The sequence below is a fragment of the Enhydra lutris genome, unplaced genomic scaffold (assembly GCF_002288905.1).
Source record: "Enhydra lutris kenyoni isolate GAN:26980312 unplaced genomic scaffold, ASM228890v2 scaffoldscaffold10, whole genome shotgun sequence".
NCBI lineage: Eukaryota > Metazoa > Chordata > Mammalia > Carnivora > Mustelidae > Enhydra > Enhydra lutris.
This window is the reverse complement of record NW_019154094.1, coordinates 12,423,060-12,438,966: the sequence shown is the minus strand read 5'-3', so window position 1 is coordinate 12,438,966 and position 15,907 is coordinate 12,423,060. Positions and strand designations below refer to the sequence as shown.

Sequence of the window (15,907 nt, the reverse complement as noted above, 5' to 3'; positions counted from 1 at the left end):
AATTAGGAAAAGTGTATTAATTTGCATGTACATCATGACCTTCCAAGTTAGAGGGAATGTGCAAGCAACAGAGTCAGCGACCATTTCTCTTTGCGCCTCGTTGGGTTCCAACACTAAGAAGTAACATATTTTAGGGACTCCTCAGATTGGGGTGAGTTAGGACCGGTTTAGAGGACCATCAGAGATATAGGACCTGTGTAGACCCGCATAAGCATATAGACACGGACCCATTAAAAACTTGGGCAGCACGTGTAGACCTACTCAGTTCTGCCTGAAATATTACTTTTTTTTAAAAAAAAAAAAAAAAAAAAGGCAGCTCCTGCCAGAAAGAGAGTAAAGGGGCCTCTTTAATTCCTGTTTTCATTACCACTGTGTCAGGTTGTGAAAGTATCTTAGACACCTGGCCCTTGACTGTTAGGTGACGTATTACCTTGTATTTGGGAATGGTCTTCAGAAGCTCTTTCACTGGGACATCCGTGCCGACCACACCCAGAAGAATGCCCTTTGATCTCTGTTGAAAAACAAACAGTAAGTAACATGACAATTATGAGTTACTTTGGGGTAAGGAATAGAACTGAGTGAGAATCCAACACACCACAGGTCACCCTCTGGTGTCTTTTCGAAGCTTCTAGAGATTGAGGTTAACCCAGGTTCCAAGAGGAATTCTAGAGATTAAGGTTTCCACAAGGCTTCTCTTCTAGCTCCCACCCCCACCCACAAATATTGCTAGACAAGAATGGTAGCTTCTCAGGCCAAATACGGACCACTGTACCTTTCCACACACACACCCATACCAAGATGCCCTAACAGACATCTCTTCTCCCTTCTGAAAATTCAAAATTAATGTGAAGAAACACAGAAGTTTTAGCAGCTAAAGGCTATGAGCATTTTATTTTATGAGCAGTTTATTTTATAAACTATGACCAGTTTATTTTATGGAAGCTTTCTCCAGGAAAGACCTAGCATAACTGCTCTCTCAACTTACACTGCCACCTGGTGCCCAGGGGAAAAATGGAATAACCCTCACACCTGTGTTGGAACCAAGGACCAAGGAGAAGGAATAGGCCTCCATGGAGGGTCCCAGTTTCCAAAGTGTGCATGATGTGTTGAAGCTGTCAGGGTCAGAAAGACCTCCTGGAAGAAGGCACAAATTGCTACTGTCCATTGTTTCCCTCCAGTTCAAATCTGCCCTGAACCTTGGAAGGTGACCCTTTTTAGAAACAGCGTGTAATCACTTTGAGGTCAAACCACCCTGGATTAAGGATGGGCCCTGTATCCAACAACTGGCGTCCTTATAAGAGGACAGAGAAACCCACGAGAGAAGGCCACGTGGAGATGGAGGCAGAGCTGCCACAGACTAAGGAACATCTGGGCACTGGGAGGATATTCTAGATCCTTCTGAGGAAGCACGGTCCTGCCAACACCACAATTTAGGGCTTCTAGATTCCAGAATTGTGATAATAAATTTCTATTGTTTTAAACCACCCCATTCGTGATCCTTTGTTACTACAGCCCAAGGAAACTAACACAAGGCTGGTCACTAAATATCGGGGAGGGATCATCCCACCATACATGAGGATTCTTTCTGGGTTTTGCCTTCCTCTGATCACTTCACACCTAATTTTGGGAAAAGTGCTTCACATTGTCACATGACACCTGTCGGAAGTCCTCTCATCTATTCTTGCTGTCGTGATCCTAACAACAGAATTAAAAGTAAGGACAAGTGATAGATCCCCTAACCTTACTTAACATAAACATAGAAAGGTCACCAGAGCTCGAGTCAGAGAGTGTCTGAGATGGCAACCTTCCTAACATCACGCAGGAACACAGCTGCTGTACTCACGGTTTCGTTCTGCTTACTAAACACAGGCATGGCAACTGTGGTCATCAGGACGAGGCCCTGATCATCGGCAAGCTGGATGGAGAGAGAAGTCAGTTACCCGGGAATGATCTGGAAACCACAGATGGCTGGTGGCCATGGCCCTTGACCGTCTCATCCTTTCCTGACCAGAGCCATTGGGAATGGACCACTGCCCACTCAGGCTAGTAGCCTAGGAAGAGTACAATGTCCCTCTACTCTGACTAGCAGATAAGGATCCCATCCATGGCTGGGGAAACAAAGTCAGTCGCCGTCAGAGAAAGCCTGGTTTACAGCTTAGTGATTCACTCCATTTTATGATCACAGATTGATTTTATCCTTTTGCTTTGCAGACATTTATGTGCAATAAGAATGCTTCTCCTTAATCTGAAAATTGAGGATCAGAAAACATGAGCATAAGGGGTTTTACGAGTTGCCCCTGCTGGAAACAATGGAATCTGGAATCATTTATTCTCCCCATGGTAGCTGAGTCAAGGTCTTCTGGTACCTCTACACATCTCTGTGTGCCAGTCCCAGACAGGAAACAAAAGAAAAACAAAACACAACAAATAACTTTATCACCTGATCCCAAAATCACTGCTAAGAAGCTAAACATTTCTCCTGGAACAATAGCCCTTGAAAGAGGGCAAACGATACCCTTCTGGGACCATCTGAATTGCATACAAATGTATTGAGACCCAGCATCACATCTGCTTTTCACATAGGGTTCGGAGATAGGCAGGAACTCTACTCTGCCCCAATAACAAATGGGGAAACAGAGTCCTGCACCATAGTAGGCTTGGGTCCAAAACAATCCTGGTTTTAATTCTCAGCTTTGAATCTTTATTAACTGTATTTGTTAAGCCTCCATATCCTCATAGGAAATAATGCCAATTATTCCCCAGCATTGTTGCTGTGAAGATAAACTGTGACACTGCCCAGCATGGTGTCTAGCATGAGGACGTGCTCAAAGGATGTTGGCTTCTTTTCCATGCCTGCAAGGTCATGTAGCTAGTAAGTAACAGAGTCCAGAGTGAGACCAAGGCATGTGACACTTCCCACAGGGACCAAAATTACCAGGCAAGTCTGGTGGGAGAGAGAGCCTTTCTAGTTTCGTGGCCCATTCTGGCCTCACTTGAAGCAATCTGTGAATGAGACTCCACTACTCCAGTGTACAGTATATTCTGATGTCTGAGTACTTCTCCATAGCTTTAGTTCCACAGAAAAATCAGGTATTGTTCCCTCAATCTTCTTGGGAAGAGACATTTTAAAGAGGAGATTCTAAAACCTAAGGGTCCCCATCAACTTAGATGTCCATGGACTGGCTGCCCTTTGGAAAAAAGGTCATCGAACTCAAGCCATCTTCCACCCATCTTGTTCTTTCAACATATTCTTCAAGCTGTAGGGTATAATACGGCTCACAGAACAGCCACATGACTGCATTAGAAATGAACAATCCTGAGCCCCACTCTAGTCCCTCCGATCTGAATGTTTTAATAATTAGTATGCATATTAAAATTCAAGGAGCGTTATTATAGGGCAATCCTTTCTACCATCAATACTCATGAGAGCTAAAGAGAAGTTTGTAGGTGTAGGGAAGGGCTCCTACCAGAGACAGATGGGGCCATGATTTAGCCATCTCCGTCAAGGTGGACCTGTATTCCTCCATGACTAAGAAGATGAGGCAAGAATCATATGTTCACTCAAGGGCTGGGAATTTATGGTGTGATGGTTAATTTTTATGTATCAACTTGGCCATGGTGCCCAATGTTTTGATCAAACACCCGTCTAAATGTTGCCCTGAATGTACCTTTCTAGATGTGACTCACATTTAAATAAGCAACCTTTGATTAAGCAGATGACCCCCTATAACGGGAGTATGTCTCCTCCAATCAGTTCAAGGCTTTAGGAGGAAAAAAACAGGTCCCTGAAGGAAGAAGGAATTCCACTTCCTGACTGCCCTCATCCCCTCCTGCTGGACCTTCCAGCCTGCCAATCCACCCTACAGATTTCTGATGTGCCAGCCCCCACGACTGTGAGAGGCAATTCCTTACAGTCAATCTCTCTCTCTCCCCCACTGCATATATATGATGTATATCCTACAGAGAGAAAAATGTATCTATCCCCTATGCTTCTCTTTCCCTGGAGAGCCCTGACTGATACACATGGTAATCATGTAATCCATTATCTGGGCCAGCTAATTTGGGTCTGAGAATAAGACAACAAACTTACTACTACATCATACTATTAATAACTAAATAAAATTAACCATGAGATGATAATGATAGTTTGTGAAGACATGGTTCCAACATCTTGCTAAAAGTACTTAAAGTATCCTATGGCCACTGTTCGGGGTAGGGAGGGCCATTTTCAAAGGCAGAACCAACTCACAGTAAACACCTGTCTTAGGATGGGAGATCTCCCCATATTCCGACTCCTTGATTAATCCTCAATGCTATACAGAAAACTGATTTGAGCTGATCCAGAATCCTGGTCCACTTCCACTTTGCAATCAGATTTTCAAGCGATGCCAACACGTATCATGGATGAAATCAAAACATACCACTGACAATAATGAGAAAGGAAGCCTTCTCCTGCAACCAGTGGGAATCAGTTGTAACTCACTGGTAATTGTTCTGGCACAGGTTCAAGATCACGGGAAACTGACTTCCAAATAGCAAGCCAGCATACAGTCTCAACTTCACTCAGAAGCTAATTCTAAAAGTAATTATGGCTCGTCGTTATGTTACACGTGTACTGAAGCCACTCATCTTTTAACCAGCCTCCAGTAAACAAAGGAACTGCCATGATCTTGGTCTAGCCACTGTGCTGGGAGGACATGTGCTCTCTCCCAGGGCAGTTCTGGCCCCGATCGGGACTGGCTTGGGCAGAACCTGAACCCCGAGCCTTTTCGGTGTGTACAGCTCACCAGCATGGCCACGAAGGCTGGCGGGTTCTGGGAATATTAGTGTGGGACGTTAAGATGTTCCTCTGCACCCACGAGCTCCACCTCTTCCAGTCTCCGCAGGTCTGAGTTCTACGAAGCTTGAACAGTCCATGGAGGAGAAACATGAACTTGGATGTTAATGTGCACTGCGAGCACTTTACGATCGAAACGCATTCTGCACTTCTGCCACAGGCCACAGCAGTCAGCGGCCGAGGCGCTGTGTCCAGACCACCAAGCAGGAGTTACGGAGCCAGCTGCAGCCAGAAACCCTCTGTCCCCACACGCTAGGGGGTCCCTGCTTTTCTGTGCCCCCCAACCTGTCGTGGCTGCTGAGGCAAGAGCTGCTTATGGTTCATGCACGTGGCTTCCAAGAAAAACTCAGACACAGAATCAACATTCATGTTCCAGAGGGTAGCTGTAGGGGAGGGAGGTCACCATGGTCCATCTGGGAAAAATCCTATTAACTGAAGTCCAAGTGGGAATCCTAAAATGAATTGCCATTCAAGGCATTCACCCGGCTCTGAACAGGCCTCCGAAATGCTTGGTGGTGATGCTCTGTTGTATAATACTGTATGTTCCTCCATATCCTTCATTTCCTCTGCTACATAATGGGGGCCGTTCTGGTATCAAAGGAAATGAGGAATAATAATACCAAACATCTGGTTTATAAAACACAAACTTGCTCGACAGACTGACTGCTTCCTGTCAGCTTCCCAAGTTAATCATGCATGTGGGCTTGTATGAATATGCATTTGGAGTCATGTGTGAGGTACACGCAGTGGAGCCGGGGCTCCTTCTACTCCTGATGCTCGATTCGTTTCCTGCCGGTGGCCCGGGTTGGCCGCGCGGACCACCCTCCAGTGTGGGCCCAGACGGGAGGACCGCCAGAGCTGTGGTCCGTCCGTGTTGCCATTCTTCTGGTCATGACCATTCATCGATTCCCTTGGGAAACGTTCCTTGGGCACCAGCTTCTGTGCCAAGCTCCATGCCATGTTCTGGAAGATATCCAGGCAGGAGACATAAGTCTTACCCGCCAGAAACCCCAAGTCCCCCAGAGGAGACCGAAAAGCAATGGGACAGAGGGAGAAATGCTGGCCTGGTGGGGGGCAGGGTGCACTGGCTCTAGTCATGTGACCAGGGGAGCTCTCTTCTTCAAGACTAGCCGGGACTAAAGTAAAAACATCCAGGAGCTACTGACATCTGTTGGGGTTTTTATGACAGATTCAGAATGCTTCCTGGAAACCCGTGTAATGACAGCAGGGACAAGTTCCCTGTGATAGAGCTGTTCATCCATTTGCTTTAAACTTAAGAATATGTATCAATGGAACAATGAAGGGGGAGATTTTTTTTTTTTTTTTTGGTGTTCATACTGTTTTTTTTAATTTTTTTATTATTTATTTTTTAAAACTGCCCAGTATCCCCCCCCTTTTTTTTTTGAAATATTACTCCCTTTCTTTAGAGAAATCCTCTTTATCTCTTTCTTCCACAAGGTTCTCTTGGCAACTAACCTCTTCCATCCTGCATGTTACTGGGCATCACACCCAGAATGAGCCAGCCAGGGCACTAGACACACACACACACACACACCCTGCCCAGGTCACCCGTTGTTTTTTTTTTTGTTTTGTTTTTTGTTTATTTTTTCTTTTTTCCCATCCAGACTTAACAGGAAAAATTCTCTCCTTCCCTTTGTGGATAATTAGAAGAAGGTAAGCCTGACAACCAAATCCTTTCCCCATAGAAAAGGGGCTGGGAAAATAAAGTCAACCCAGAGACAGGAGGAGAAATGTGTGTGTGTGTGTGTGTGTGTGTGTGTGTGTGTGTGTGATGGGAGAGAAGGAGGGGTGAGGAGGGAGGGAAAGGGAGTGAGGTAGGAGGGGCAGGGAGGGAGAGAACCAGTTCCTGGATGCCTTCATCCCTAAGCTCAACTCCACCATGCTGTTTTCCATTATTGGATTCCTTGTAGCCATGTTTTTTTTTGTTTTGTTTTTTGTTTTCCCCTTTTGCCCAAATGAGCATGGATTGAATTTGTAACTCTTATAACAGAAGAATCCTAACTTGCACAAGTGCCCATCTTGACCATAAATGACACAAGTAGCTCTAGATTCCCACTGATCTGGTCCCAGGTACCTTGTACAACCCACACAGGGAGACACTGCTGAGGCCAGAAAGGCCAAAGGGAAGATGGTCCCAACAACCTCAAGATACGTGGTTGTGTGTCATTTCCACAACGGAGGAAATTCCTACTGAATAGCAATGGGCAGTATTCTGGGGGATACAAGGACTCTTTATGATAGCATCAAAACTATTGTCATTACGACTTTGTGTAAAACTTTCACAACGAATAGACGTTTGCTTGCTTTGAGTACCTGAGTGAGGAGTTGCAAAGCCTGAGTCTGCTCCGGCAGGGATGCAAGAACCTGCCGGGAAAGAGGACAGGAATGGAGGCCGGGCCCTTTCCATTGGGACCAGCTGTGGCTTCAGGGATGCCCATGAGGGATCTCCACTCACAGGAAGCTTGCCAGGACCAGTGGCAGGACCTGAGTCCCCCGAAGCTGGAGGCCTCTGGGAATGAGGGCCAAGCTCTAGAGAAAGGAGGTGAGCGGGAGCCAGGCCCTCAGAAGGGATTTGAACGAGGTAGGGGCAGCGTGACTGATGGCCTATTTGAGGGCTGACAGGTGATTTTCAGCAGAGCTTCCTGCCATCACTGCTCAGCCCTAGAGGCTTGGGCTCAAAGAGAAGTTTGTGCAGAAATGGGGAACTCAGCTCAGGAAGAGAATGGCTCCAAGCCAAGGACAAAGGCCAACTCACCAACTCTTCTCAAAGATGATATTTCTTCTCTATATTGCCCCTTTTATAAGTTTTTTTTCTTATTAAAGTCAATCAACATATTGACTATGTTAATGACGTACATCATATAAATGTATACCATAATACTTAAATATTTTATACATGTGTACATAATTTGTGAGTACACAGCTGGGTTTCTGCTGTGTCTTCCTTCCAACACCTGGCATGAACACCAACCTGAACTCCATGAAAAGACACTGCCGCCATCTAGGGGCATTTGGTATGAATTGCAGGCACAAGGTCCTGGAAGATGAGCCTTTTCCAGAGGATAGCCTTAGTTAGCAATAAAAATGTACTTAAAAGGCAGGCGATGTCACTTAGTTCCCCACCCAGAGGGAGAAAAGACAGGCTATATAAACTCATGGTTCTGTTAATAACCTGTAGCTTGACAGAGAAAAAAAAATAGGACCAAGAGGTGAAAAAACACAGCTGCGTACATCTTTAAATAGAAGTTAATTCTTCAAGGTGTGCAGGTTCTGAGAATGTGACAAGGGAATGCAGGAAGGGGGAGGTTTACTCTTTCCTCTCTCCATGAGTTTAAGTTCACCAATGGTCTGGGAATCCCCGAGAGCCATTCTTTTGGTAGCATATGATGAGGGGCAAAGGGAACAAGATGGGAATAGATGGCAGCCAGGTCCTTCAGTTTTCACACTGTAGCAAGGGGAGGGCCAACAGTAGAAAGCCACCAGAATAAAACTGCAAATTAGTGAGAGCACCAGGGAGGGCAACAGGGAAGCAGAGACCTGGAAAAGGGCACATGAGCAGAGTATGTGGCTATGTAGAGACCCTCCACAAGAACAAATCCCTGGACCTTCCCTCCTATTCCCAGACCAAAAAGTCCTTTATACCTATCCTTTTGATGCCCATCTACAGTCCCTCCCCCATCCTTCCCTCATCCCAACATCCCTTATCTTCAATATTGAACAGAGACCAGGGAAAGAAATCTAGTAAGAGCCATACTCAAGGAAGGGTGTTGACTTTCTGTCCTGGAGACACCTGCTGGAGATGCAGACATGCTCCAGAGGAAGAACAAGTGAAAGCCACTGAATGTGGAAACTAAACCCTGTTGGTGCACCTTATGCTTGAAAAGTATCTGTGCACTGTATCAGCATTACCTGCTTGGCTGATGTTAACATTATCTGACTCTGAACTTTACTCTCATTAGATCTCCACAGTTGTTAGCGATAATCATGAAGTTTACTAGCTGTTTCAATAGTGGTCAGTTTTAAGTGACAGGCTTTACACAACTATGCATATTTAAAAATACATTTGCTTAATAACCTAAAAAGCCACTTTGAAATGAGAAGAGAAAGAAAGAATAACTTGTTCCAGTAATAAAGCCAAAAGATTTCTAAATCATCTTTGGTAGTCTATCTCTGCATCTTTGATTTTTTTTTCTTTAATCTCCTTTCTGTATGGTTGAAAATTTTAATAGAAAGAACATCCCCATTAATTTTCATCTACAGACAGCATTTTATAAATAAAATCACCCAATAGCATATGTTTGCAATGAATATTAATGCCTTAGAATAAATAGTAATAGTAATCCTATTCAAACAAATCTTTCTGCATAAAGATCAAAATACTTCTTTAAACAAACTATGGTAATACTTTGACATGAAAATGCTATGAGGATAAAGTTTTTATATTCTGAGCTATAAACATATTTTTGGTTATCAGTATTTTAGGTGTTCTTTATAGTAAGAAGTTTAAAAAAGCAGGCATTACTTTTTTTTTAGATTTTATTTATTTATTTGACAGAGAGATCACAAGTAGGCAGAGAGGCAGGCAGAGAGAGAGGGAAGCAGGCTCCCCACTGAGCAGAGAGCCTGATGCGGGGGTCGATCCCAGGACGCTGAGAACATAACCTGAGCCGAAGGCAGAGGCTTAACCCACTGAGCCACCCAGGCGCCCCCAGGCATTACTATTTTTAATTGAAGAGCTGGTTCTTTCAATGTAAGCAATGTGAATTATTTGCCTTTTATGGTGCCACTCAGATTAACTGCGACCCTTTAAAATCTAGACAATTTGAGAACACCAACCATTGTTTAGATTCTCATTTGCACTGGCATCTTTCAACATTTGTGGAAGACGCCTGAATCCTAAACAATATAAGGCATTACAAAGTAGAAAGTAGAAGAATAAGAAGAAAGTGGAAAATTAGAAGAAACAAGAATAAGCGACTCTTCCAAGTAATATTTCCCCCTCACTTTGCATTTGATTGTCTTGGTAAAGGTCAGTCCTCAGTCCTCGAGGATGCTCATAAATGATATTTTGCTTTTAGCCAAGACATATTCGCTTCTTACTAAATCATTATTATTACTCGCATCTGAGATTTGGAGACCCTAAATTCTTATGAGATTTACTGTATTTTAAATTCTCTCAATTCAAAAGCAAACAGATTTCCCTCTTTGAACTTTGTATCCTGTATGAACTCAACTGTCGAATTTGTTTGTCCTCTCTTTCTCTTCTTAACAACCTGAAGACAGCTTTGTGAGTGATAGTGTTGGATAATGTTGGAACATCTGTATGAGAATTTCAGAATGAATTTTTTTCTAATAAAGTTGTGACTATTCGGGAAAGATTTTAAGTTGTTTCCTCTCTTCCCAGCATTTCTGAGATATGTCATTGAGCAGGGAATGCATTTTATTTAGGAAACATTTAGACAGAGGGGAGATGCAGTCTTTGGCCATGGCCACATTATGTAAGGAAACCCATGGGCAAGACAATATTACAGATCGACATATCTGAAAGCTGTTTTAGGAGACTGCTTTGTTTGGTGATTAGGGTACAACACGCTTATTTCAAGACTGTCCCAGAATAATGACAATACAAATTACCATGGGACACTGGATTTTGGCTAACATTCATGATAGGCTACGACACATGACTGGCCCCCGCCCCTCAGTATAGCAGAGCATTTATATTTTCACAAATGTGGTTTAGACACCTCCCAAATAGATGCTCAAACATACAGTCAACTCTTGGAGCTCTAAGGCCCCAGAATAAAACCTTCCCCCGTTTAAAGACCCCCTGAAACGTCGCTTCCTCCATAAAACCTTCCCTAACGAAGTGGAAATGGGAACCAGATGTTCTCAAACTTTACTACAAAGATAATCATATTTACTCTACAACCTAAGATACCATCTAGGACCAAATCTGTGCAAACTGTTAATACAGCAGTCACTGAACACCATAGCTGGAAGAAAAACTGAAAATTCTGGAGGGCTTGTAAACTATAAGGGCAAAAGCGGGGAATGATACTTCTTTTTATCCACAGCATTTAGCATAGATCTGGTACCTAGGAAGCCCTCAGCAAATGATCCTGGAAAGAACGGATTCCAATCCTGCCCTTTTATTTATTTTATAATTGAGGCCCAAGGAGGAAAAGGAGTCACAGCGATTTGGTACCAGGATTTGGGCAAGCCTGTCCTTTTCTATCCTGGGGCCTCTGCTCACTCCTCCCTCCTTCACTCAGTGTCTGAGTGTGTTGGGCCTGCCCCAGCATGGTGAGACTGAAGGAGGCTCTGAGAAGCTGGTGCTTACATGCCGCTGCCGCTGGTAGGGACAGAGGCTCATGTAACAGCTTAGTTGAACACTATGACTTCTCTGGAAAGCAGCACAGGGAGGAGAATCAGCTATAAAAGCATCTGGAATTAAATCCCAGTGCAGGTTACCCAAACTTATTGAGTCATTCTTATTTATGCATCCTTCTCTCCATCCATCCTTCTGTCTGTCCATCCATCCATCCATCCATCCGTATCTATTCCCAAGCACAACCTGCTAGGACTAAACACTAGTTTAGTTTTTACATTTAAATATATTGATATATTTATATATATTAAATTATAAATATATATTAAATATAATTAAATAAATTTTATATTTAAATGTTTTTATATTTTTGTAGTCTCAGATTTAACCCTGACACAGACCTTGCAAAGTGTCCATGAGCATCTGGTGGGTGAAGAAATAAAGGCACAAAGGATCTGGCACCCGTTCAGAGAGCAGCAGAGTGGGGATTTAGGCCTTGGACCATCTGATGCTAGAGGCCCTGTCCCAATCATTGGGCCCTCAACCTCCTTTCTGTGAAGGACAAAGATGAGCATTTTATCCATAGCATTTAGCATAGATCTGGTACCTAGGAAGCCCTCAGTGAATGATACTGGAAAGAATGGATTCTGGTTCTGCCCTTTCATTTATTTTATAATTTTCCAAGGAGGAAAAGGAGTCACAGTGATTTGGTACCAGGATTTGGGCAAGCTTGTCCTTTTCTAACCTGGGGCCTCTTTTTTGCCTTAAGGAGCCTGGAGTGCAGTGAACCACACTAATCATCGCTAAAGTAGGACTATCGTCCACAGTTCTTGGGAGGATTAAGTAGAATTATAGATATAAAGCCTCCACTACAGTTCCTGGCACATCCCACAAGGACATAGGCTCTCATCAGGACCATTCTAGGGGAGGGGAGAGTTGTCGATTAGCTCCTCTGGAACTCACCCCATGCTCTACCAAATTAGAACACTCCATCCATCTCTCCATTTGAACTGCATAAACAAAATAGAAAAATATGATTCCTTTATCCCATGATAGAACATCATGGCTTTGATAGGCAAACAAAAGGCCTTAGAAAGCAGCTGGGGTGGGGCGGGGGCTGGTTATCATAACTGTGAATATGGAAGGAGGTTAGGAAGGAAGCAGACTGGGAAGGGAATTGCGGGGAGGACGGGGCTGGGAAAGGAGGGACAGATGCTGCAGAAGCACCCAGCCTGCAGAGGAGTTACTGCCTCCCAGGCCTGGGCCAACATGGATGGGGCCAATCCAAGCACACAAGGGCTCCTGACTCAGCAAGTGGTTCAGTCCTGTGAGTCATTTCTGGAAAAAGAAAGTCCGTACCATGGCATTCGTCCTTCGCCTGACATTTTTCTACCTCATGAAACTAGGTTGGGTTTTCCAAAATCCTTCCAGTTAATTTGAAGGGATAAACATCTAGCTTTCCATTTTTGAACTTGTTCATCATGTTGCTGTGCAGGATTGCACAACTGCTCCGGCTTAACCCCAGAGGGTCATTTCAGTCGAACCCTCCGGCGTGAGTTGTCTGGAACTCACACAGAGCCATCCCTGCAGTTCTCCGGGAACCTGGCTACATTAGGATTTGTAATGACTATAGAGCCATTAATTGGGGGTCTGACCAGCGAATAACATGACTGGGAAAAGGATCGGGCAGCTGAACTATGACCAGCCCAACAAATACAGGACTCCGTTTAGAAAGAAAAAAAAAAAAAAAAACAATAACTGTAAAGGCAGTTGCTTCATTAACATCAAAATCTCATTGCAATGGGCAGAAATGATAAGGTAGATAAATTCTGCCAGCGAAAACTAGAATAGTGCATATGAAAACATTATGCTAAAAAAAAAAACTTGAGAAAGGCAAGGCTCTGCCTATGAGTATATGGTGCGTGTGTGTGTGTGTGTGTGTGTGTGTGTGTGTGTGTGTGTTCTCTTGAGTAATTCATGGCATTTTCGTACCACACCTGCCACACAGGATATCTCTACCAATGAGGACACATAAAGTCAGGTTAATATCATTGACAGTGATTTGGCATTGATTTCATATAGACTTGGCTTAGATTTACATTTTGACATAGATTTGGTTTCCGGATGAGTCAATGAATGCATTGAGTTTCATTAGCCCTGTGTCAAAATGAATGGTGTTCTTTATGGTGCATACCTTCTCACTTCTTCTCTCTTACAGAACTCACAGAAACACAGTAATGCAATCACAAAATAAATGCTTTCCTCACGGAACCCCACACTTTCTGGGTTCTCTGATTCTTTTCTTCATGAATAGATTCCATGCAGGTATCCCTTAAATGATACTCTCTCTTCCAGGGTCTTGACCAATAAGGGGTAGATTCAGAGGCTGCTTTGAGGAAACACATCTTAGTGTGTCACATGATAGATACAGTTGTTCTAAATCTATCCATAAATACAGAGGACCCCTCAAAATGGCAATTCTTTGAGCTCATGATCGCCCTTGGGTCAATAAGCAAGCCTTGGAGAATGGCATCTAGAGGCAAGGAAATCAGAACATCAGGTGTCCTCTGATGTCCTCTTCAAGACAGTCTCTAGGCTTGACGTAAGTCATGCTGACATTAATACCACTACAGACAAATTCATTGGCTTTGTGAAAGAGCTCTCCTCAATTCTCTGCCTTCCTTTCTGTGTAGAAGAAAAAAGGGTGTATATATTTATTTGGGGGAGCTAAGAAAATGGCAATGAAAAATAATTTCTTCAAATTTCATTGTTTTTACTCAGATGTTTCTTTGACTTTCAAAAGAAAAAGCAGTTTCATTTAGTAATGTTATGAGAAGGGCTTGAATTGTTTTAACACCTCAAGACAGTCATATTTTATAGTTATGCTTGATTTAAAGAAATAGTAGAAAACATTCACATATCTTAAATCCATGAGAATTTTTTAAAGAAGACTTTGAATTCTTAAGACATTAAACATTAAGTCTGGGACAAGAAAGCATTGAGATACAAGGGATCTTTAAATCAATTCTTGGTTTTTGGCTTTAACAAAAATACCTACTTTTTTTTTTTTGAGAACATCAGATTACCTCAGTGTTTCAAAACCATTTCTAATTTATTTATGTCAAATTTGCCTCTATTAAACAAAATATACTACTAGTATGATGGGTAGCATTGCTCCTTCCATGACCGGCTTCCCCTCCAGTCGGCCACTCAGTATGGATGGTCCTGGCAAGCACTGTTCATGGGCTTCTCAGGAGAGTTGTGTAAAGGGGATGTTACAACAAGGAGAAAACCAAGGCTCAGGGTGTTGGCGTCCTGTGCCCAAGTCTGCCAGGCAGGGCTGGCAGGGAGGGGCCTCCACTCCACCTCCCGCCAACCTTATAGTTGGTCCTTAGACAACTGGGCTCTCTTCCTTCTGCCCTAAGAGTGGGACAGCCCCATTCTGTCACTCATGCACACCACAAAGGGCTGGACTGTGTGGGAACAGTACTTTCCAAATAGCAGCCAGGCAAAGGTCACTCGTCTGCTCCCTTCTTCCCATTTGAAAGCCACGGTAGCCTTTCCTTCCGACCAGCCCTGCACTGACCCATGAATAGGACAGGTAACACCTCCAAATGAGGTGTGTGTAGTAAGGTAGGTAGCCCCCGGGTTCAACTGTGCCCCTGCACTTCCGTGGACCACCCATGTTAGGTCCATGTTGCTCTAAGGATCTCATGTGGACTGGGACTTTGACTAAAGATCACAGATGATTTCTCGGTTAGAAAATGAAGAGTTTTGATAAACAAAGGTGCTTTTAGATTTGTCACATGTAAGACAGCATATCTTCTGTTCAGAGCTATCTGTACCAAGAATCTATGTAATTGTATGTGTTTTTAAAACTGAGTTTGGATTTTTCCAGTTTTTCATTTGTTTTTGGAGTGAGTTAGGCTCAGCAAACAATTATTAGGCTAAGCCTTATTTGTCCATTTATGAGTAATACATTTAGTTCACTATGAGAAATAGGCTTAGTTCACTTTTACTATAAATATGACTAGTTACTTATAAAAATACATGTTCACCACACAGGGTATGAAAAGTACAGAACTCTATTAAGAATGAAGCAAAATAGGGACGCCTGGGTGGCTCAGTTGGTTAAGCAACTGCCTTTGGCTCAGATCATGATCCTGGAGCCCTGGGATCGAGTTCCGCATCAGGCTCTCTGTTCACCAGGGAGTCTGCTTCTCCATCTGACCCTCCTACTTCTCAGGTTCTCTCTCTCTCTCATTCTCTCTCTCTCAAATAAATAAAATCTTTAAAAAAATATTAAAAAAAAGAATAAAGCAAAATACTTGTTCTCCTCTCAGAAGGGAATAGCTACTATGAGGCACGCCTATCCAGTATTGTTTTATCCAACTATATGTATACACACACACACACACACACACACACATGCACACACATGCACACACAAAGAACATAATGTTCATAAAATGTTATATTCTGATTTTAAAACTATGTTCTTATATTATTCAATTTCATTTTGACCACAATTTTATAATAGCTTCCCATCCTTTGGAACTTGGGTGACTTTTGCCACCACTTTATTATTGCTGGATATGTTGGTTCTTCTTTTCCTCATTATAGGTAAAATTGCAAGTCACTGACCTGTTTAGGTTATATTCTCTCTATGAAGGAAGATTACTGGGTTAAAACATGCAAGTATGTAAGTTCTTCATATGTAC

The 15,907-nt window shown here is 43.1% G+C and overlaps 1 protein-coding gene across 1 annotated transcript in view; it reads right to left on the bottom strand.

Annotated features, from left to right (window-relative positions):
• The window catches only part of LOC111144138 (calcium voltage-gated channel auxiliary subunit alpha2delta 3), an 868,443-nt gene that overhangs the window by 219,457 nt on the left and 633,079 nt on the right, over nt 1-15,907 (bottom strand). Inside the window, exons 15-16 of the mRNA XM_022498297.1 lie at nt 1,844-1,915; nt 431-511 (exon numbers count right to left, since the gene is read on the bottom strand). Of these exons, the coding sequence (XP_022354005.1) occupies nt 431-511; nt 1,844-1,915 (153 nt within the window). The remainder of the gene's footprint in view (nt 1-430; nt 512-1,843; nt 1,916-15,907) is intronic.